Below are 6,748 nucleotides of genomic sequence, written 5' to 3' on the forward strand. Positions count from 1 at the left end.
CCTCCTCCTGCACCCCCTCCTCCTCCAATACACCGGAGTCCGGTGACTCCGTTTACGTTTTACTCTTGCTCCGCCCCTTACTCGGTTTTGTCCAAATCGGGCTTTTTGCGTCGCCGGAGCTCCCGATTTTTGCCCTACGTCATCACCGACTAGAGGGAAGAACTGACGTCGAGGAAGAGTCACTGAAAGGAGAGGGCACGCGGGAAGGAGGGGGGAGAGTTTCACCATTGCAAACACTGATATGAGAAACATCGCCCCCCCTTCTTCTTCACCCCCCTCCCTCCCTTTTACGTCGGTGTTGGTGCGTTGGGAGCCCCCCTTCTCCGGCGGAGTCCCAGACTATATAAGTGACCTGCGAGCAGAGTCCCTCAACCAGATTTACGGGTTCCGGACTTCTGTGAGAGACGGCGAACACAGCCGCCGATTCACCTGCACTCCGAGCGGGGGACAGACATCCAGCAGCCGGCCAGCACCTGAGCTGGACGCTGTGGCGGCAGAGCTAAAGCGCACAGGACAGGAGGAGGTTATTTAACCTTGCTCTGGAAAATACACAAAGAGTTGTGATGAAAGTCCAATGACACATCTCAGAGCTTCTTTTTCCAATCTTACAACCTGTCTGTAAACCCACCTCGGAGACAGGGTACGTCGACTCCAGCAGAGGCGCGAGGCTTTAACCAATACAACATCTGCCCAACTCAAACCTGAAGGAATTTCGATACTTCACATCCGCAACAACCGGCCACAATGTACCGCTCGACCAAAGGAGCATCCAAGGCTCGACGGGACCAGATCAACGCCGAGATCCGGAACCTGAAGGACTTGTTGCCAATCTCCGATGCAGATAAAGCGCGGCTGTCATACCTGCACATCATGTCGCTTGCCTGCATGTACACCAGGAAATCCGTCTTTTTCAATCAAGGTAAGAAATGGCTGAAAACAAACCTGTTGATATGAACTGCTGCAGAGACAGGCTGCTCACAGTAGTGCAATCAACAAGTGTCTTAGAGGCAATACTGGCAATTGTCCTTAAATTAAATTCATTTTCGGCAAAATAGGATGGATATGGGTCATTAATACTCTTAAATGGTCGATGTAGAAGCTGATAAAAACGTTTTAGTCTCAATGTGTCGCTGTCCGTGGTTCTGAAATGCTTTAGCTGCATTATTTCAGCACTAGCGCTGTCCATGGTGCTGAAACACACTGCGGATACGTTTCTCTTCGGTAACAGATCATTTATCCCTATTCCAATAAGATTAGATGAAATAACCAATATGGCTTTTTGTCCATTTCTTATCTTTTTTCCCTTTAGAAGCGGGAGCTGCTGGTGGTGTAGAGGAGAGCGCCAGGTTTCTGTCTTTCCACGAGTTGTCGGAGTTGATGCAGGCGCTGCCGGGCTTTTTGATGCTGCTGACGGGGGAAGGAAAGCTCCTGTACCTGTCAGACAGCGTCTCTGAGCATCTCGGACACTCCATGGTGAGTCCCCACTCAGATTACATTGATTTGTGGTTAAGTAGAGGGATATTTAAGCTGTGTTTTGGGCTTTTTAATTAACGTTTCTGTTATTTTCCAGGTGGACCTTGTGGCACAGGGGGACAGCGTGTATGATATCATTGACGCTTCAGACCACTTTATCATGAGGAGCAACCTGACAGCATCCACGTCACTTGAGATTGGTAAGAAAAAATGTTCAAATTGAATTTTTGAAAATAGATTTTTTTTTTCCCCCTCCATGATTTTTAATAACCCTCCTCTCCTCAACAGATCATCTCTTCCGCTGCCGTTTCAACACTTCCAAGTCTGTGCGGAGGCAGAGTGCTGGGAACAAGCTGGTCCTGATCCGAGCACGCCGCCTCTCTCCCCCCTCTTCTTCTCCTGCCGCAAGCTCCTACTGGACCTCCAACCCGGTCTGGGTGTGTTTCTGCTCCCCTCTGGAGCCTCATCCGACCCGCTCCGGGGCAGAGAGGGATTCATCCTCTACACCTCCTCTAGCTGAGACTAACCTCTTCCTGGCCTGCTTCTACTCCCAGCACAGCCGGGACATGCGACTGCAGGCCGCACAGAACAGGTGAGTCAAAGATCAACTCCACCTGTTGGAGCGTTTAAATCTGTGTATGATATAACTAAATGGGTGAAGCATTATCCCTCTAACACATCTCCACCCACTCTCCCCTGCAGTGTGAGCACATATCTTGGCTTTGATGTGACAGCTTTACGCTCGCGCTCCTGGTACAGCCTCCTCCACCCACAGGATCTGTCACATGCCTCCGCTCAGCACCGCAGCCTATGTAAGTGTACTCTTCACACATACAGTTACTACCATCCATGCCCACACAGTTGCACACACATCCACACAGTGATAAAACAGCACGATGATTAACAGGATGATGAGCTGATTTTGACTGTTGCTTCACAGTGAGAGAGGGAGGAGAAGGCAGGGCTGAGATGGTAGTGCGCTTGCAGGCTCAGGACCAGACTTGGGTTTGGATCTACATGGTGCTACAGCTGCAGCCTGGAGAAATCCCCATCAGCAGCAACAATTATGTCATCAGGTACATAGTGTTTTTTTTTTTTTGTACACATAAATCATCAGTTTCAAAATGTAAGAATGATTAAAATTTTAAAAAATAACATCCTAACTCCCTTTTCTCTTGGGTCTTCTTCTCCCTCTCAGCGAGTCAGAGGCCTGGTCGGTGCGCCATCAGCTAAGCTCAGAACAGACCCAGCTGACACTGGTCCTGAGTGCTGGAACCTCTCAGCAGGAGGGTCTGAGCCTCCAGTCTCCAGAGACCCTGTCCAGTCCAGACCAGGTCTTCACCCCGGGCAGCAGTGGCCTTTCTGGCCAGTCCTTCGACTTCAGCACCGCGGGCTGCAGCGTAGGCTCCTCTGATGAACCTGGGAGCTCTGCTGCTGAGGCCATGCAGGTGGAGGGAGACCCCCGCTCCAGCATCTCCTCTATGGAGGAGGAAAGCTTCTTTCAGCAGCACCTGCCAGAGAACCCCTCCACTGCCTCCTCCCCCACCCCGGTCACTGTTGAGACAGTAGCAGACTTAGACTTTTTAACTCAGAACATCCTCTTACCGCCATCCTTCCAGCTCGACCCTCCCCTCCCTTCTCTCCCCCTGCCCCTCCCCCCAGTGCCCACCACACAGGCTCAGCAGACCAAAGAGTTTGTGTGCACACCCCCCTACACCCCCCACATTGCAGGGGCAGCCTTCCCGTTCGGTGAACCCCTCTTCAGCTTCGACCCCACTGGCACTACCACCCCTCCACCCTCTGCTACAACAGCCTGTGCCACCACCTCCATTGCCCCTTCAGTGTCACCCTCAGCCCCACCAACCACTGCCTCCAGCCCTGCACCCCCCACCACGCTGTCTGCTAAACTCCCCCTCGCTCTTCCCATTTCATCCAGTGACTTCCTATTTTCTATCGAGCCTTGCAGTGGCTCTCTCTATGAGAAACTGCCCCCTACCCCCGACAGCCCAGGAGATGGAGACTGCACATTGATGACCCTACCTGAAGTACGGGGTCCGCTCTATGTGGACGTACCACTGGGGCCCCTCCAGTGTCCCCCTGAGGGCCTCCTCACCCCCGAGGCCTCTCCTGGTAAACAGCCCTGCCTCTCTTTCTTCTCACTGGAGAGAGAGCGGGAGAAGGAACGGGCGGAGATCTCCCTCTTAGCTCAGCACATCAGCTCTCTGGCAGAGGGGTTCTACCTGGATCCCCTCCTGTCCAAACTTTCTCCTCCCTCAATGTCCCCCTCCTCCTCCCCTCCCTCCCCCTTCCTGTCTCTTCCCACAGACACCACAGATGTCGATTCAGTTCACGTGCTTAGGGAGTTTTATCCCATTAAAGCATGGCGAGGTCTGGACATTCCCATCTTCCTTGATGACGATGAATCTCTGTTTGAAGAGAGCGTCCTAGAAACCCTCCTCCAAGATGACTTCACTCCTCCTCAGCCCACCAGCTTTCCCTCCCCCTCCCCCTCCCCTATACCAAATTCCTCAAGCCCGACCTCTCCGCAGACCCCTGTGTGCTGGCACCAACCCTCCCAGTTTGAGGGAGTGGGCCACTTCTGTAGCGTCCAATCGGCGCGTTGTAACTCCATGGCCGGGTGTGGGGCGACTGTGGCGGCTGAGGCCGGGGCCAAAGCGGAAGGGGAGGGGCTAGCGGAGGAAGCCATGGAGATTGAGGTGGTGTCATCTCCTGTGTCCTCCTGCTCCTCCATCCCGGCTTCCCCTCCTCTCATCCTCACTGCCTCCCCTGGCCCCGCCACCTCCTCGCCCATTGTCTCGCCCTCACCCGCTGTGTCTTGCACTCAGTCCCTCCTGGAGGAACTGGCCGTCCTGGAACCCATGTTTGGGGCAGGTGCCTCGATCGCCCCTGGCTTAGGGCAACAACCTGAGTTGTATCAACTCCAATGTCATCCATCGCCACAGTGCTTCCACAAAGGTGAGAATCCTTCTCTTTTGTCTCTCTGTTTTTACCTAAGTCTTCCAAAATCAGATGAAAACATCTCTGAAAACACACCACTGACTTAATCTTTCTCTCTTTTCTTTGTGTCTTTCAGATGGGAGTGGAAGTGTTCCTCCGTTCTAAAATAAGTCTGTGACTTACTTCATTAAGTATGGCATATTGTCATATTTTGTGGAGCCCCTTTTACTGAAAAGTAAAAAATAATTAAGTGTATAAATATACATAATGTATATACGAATTAAGGACTTTAATGCCTACATGTCTCCTGAGAACAAAGATTGGCTTTATATTTTTGTTCAGTCATTAATCTGTAAAAATCTACAAACCTGGTGCAACATAAACATGATGGTGCAACCACATGGACCCATAACTGACTGGGTTTTGAGTCCATGTGGTGTCTTTCAGCTTCTCTGTAACATGAGCTTCAGATATGATCAGAGAAAACTCTCTGAACTTGTTTTGCGCTGTTTTACTTCCAGACGCGCATTTGTATTCACTCGTAGTGAAAATCTGTTGTGAACAAAAACATTATTGCTATTTCAATAGGGAAATAGGGAATTATAGCATTTTTGCCTGTTATGCAGCAATGCAAACCCAAACCTCAAATGTATTGGACAAATAGTCAAATGTTTACAATTTTTATGCATCCTTAGGATGAGCACTATCTGTACTTCAAATTAAGAGAGATAACCTGCATCAGAGCTAGAACAGCTCTGCTTTAAAAGCACCTTATTTTCCTCCAAGCCTTCAAGGCGACTTCAAACAGAAATCGACTTTAAACCTGAAATACTTTGAGCTTTGAGTTTGCTGCTTCAAACCTTTAACTTTTCATATTTATCTCTCCATCTAAAATTTTGTGTATCAATGTGATGTGCAAACAAAAAAGAGAACATCTGAAGAGATGCCGGCATGTGAAGATCTCCAAAATGTTAAAAGTGTTTGTTACTTTTACGAGATGTTAAACCAAACAAGAGAATGTCTGGAAGTTTACCAGAGCTCCGATCATGCCACAAACACACTGCTTTTGTCGTACTGTACATTAGACTCTGAATGTGAGCTCTTCAGGTCCCTACTGGTCTTGGGGACAGTCAGCTGGATATTGTTGCAGCATCAATATTTGCAATGCTGGCAGCATATAGCGGCTCCTGTGTGCCTGAGATGGCCCTGACCTGCTGAACTCTTTCTACTGTCCATGACATGTGGACTTTTACATCGATGCTCCACTGGAGCGCGGTGAAACGAGGCACAATTGACTATGTGAATGAGTGATTCTTCTTTTTTGAGAGGGGTTAGAATACACAAAGTTTTGTTTTAAAAAATGAAAATAGGGATGGGGTGCTATTTCTATTCAGTTACCAAGCGACACGGGTTGAGAATGGTACTATTCCCATGGTGTCGACATGCTCACGTAGAGTTGTCTACGGTCAAGTAAAGGATTGATTCCTACGTTCTAGCTATTCAAGGCTAAGTTAATATACATGTGTAAAATTACTATATTGTATGTGTGACATTGAAAAAAAATATGTTATTACATATGCATTATGTCTGTGGATATAGGCATATGATCTTTTCAGAAAGGTTGTACACATTTGTACATTTGTATGAAATTGTTATTGGCCTGTATATATGAGAAAGAGATTTTTATTGCCTAAAATGGAATATATTCTGAACATCTTACTTACTGCAGAATGGACATTGTGGACCAGTGTTCTTTTGTGTTGCTTATAAGTGTATTTGATTGTCATACAAATGCATTTATATTAAAGTGCACTTAATGCGACTGATGTGTCTGTGTCGTCACAGTCAAGCCTCTCGTTCCTCCTCGTCAGCCTCCTCATCATCACAAGCATCATCATTCCACCATCCCTGCCTCCTCTCTGTCTCCCTCCCCGCTCTCTCCTCCATTTCTTCCCCTGGAGCGAGATTCGCTCAGCAACAGCACTGACGCACACACATGACGAGACAGAATGAGACACTATCTGACTCAGACTGACGCACACACTTGGCATCAAGGTTTTTTTTTTTTTGCATACAAGCGTGTACACGCCCACTTTTGATGATGTACGTACACTCATAATAGTAGGCATACGCCCCCCCCCCCCCTCCCTTTTCCAACCCTCTTTACAATCACAGTAGCCCACATTCACTGGGTGTACCTGTGAGTGTGTCAGCGAACAGCGTGGTGTAAGACTCCATATATAGGCATTCCTGCTCTAGAGCTGTGACTGAGGCAGCCTCTGTCTATTCTCAGCCTCCATTCAGAAGGAGTGAAGAA

At 48.9% G+C, this 6,748-nt stretch overlaps 1 protein-coding gene across 1 annotated transcript; it reads left to right on the forward strand.

The window, feature by feature from the left end:
* The first annotated feature begins 319 nt into the window (after positions 1–319).
* npas4a (neuronal PAS domain protein 4a) lies at positions 320–6,253 on the forward strand. Its single transcript, XM_061048338.1, has 8 exons — positions 320–919; positions 1,310–1,473; positions 1,571–1,673; positions 1,762–2,065; positions 2,176–2,285; positions 2,414–2,549; positions 2,672–4,449; positions 4,568–6,253. Exons 1-8 carry the CDS (start codon positions 745–747, stop codon positions 4,594–4,596), a joined length of 2,799 nt encoding a protein of 932 aa, XP_060904321.1. The 5' UTR covers positions 320–744; the 3' UTR covers positions 4,597–6,253.
* The last annotated feature ends 495 nt before the right edge of the window (positions 6,254–6,748 follow it).

Source organism: Labrus mixtus, chromosome 10 (genome assembly GCF_963584025.1).
Source record: "Labrus mixtus chromosome 10, fLabMix1.1, whole genome shotgun sequence".
NCBI lineage: Eukaryota > Metazoa > Chordata > Actinopteri > Labriformes > Labridae > Labrus > Labrus mixtus.

Bases quoted from the DNA above. Each gene is read 5' to 3' on its own strand.
- npas4a (XM_061048338.1), top strand. From the start codon at position 745: ATGTACCGCTCGACCAAAGGAGCATCCAAGGCTCGACGGGACCAGATC. The intron at 1,474-1,570 runs GTGAGTCCCCAC...GTTATTTTCCAG, and splicing joins AGCATCTCGGACACTCCATG to GTGGACCTTGTGGCACAGGG. The intron at 4,450-4,567 runs GTGAGAATCCTT...TGTGTCTTTCAG, and splicing joins GCCACAGTGCTTCCACAAAG to ATGGGAGTGGAAGTGTTCCT.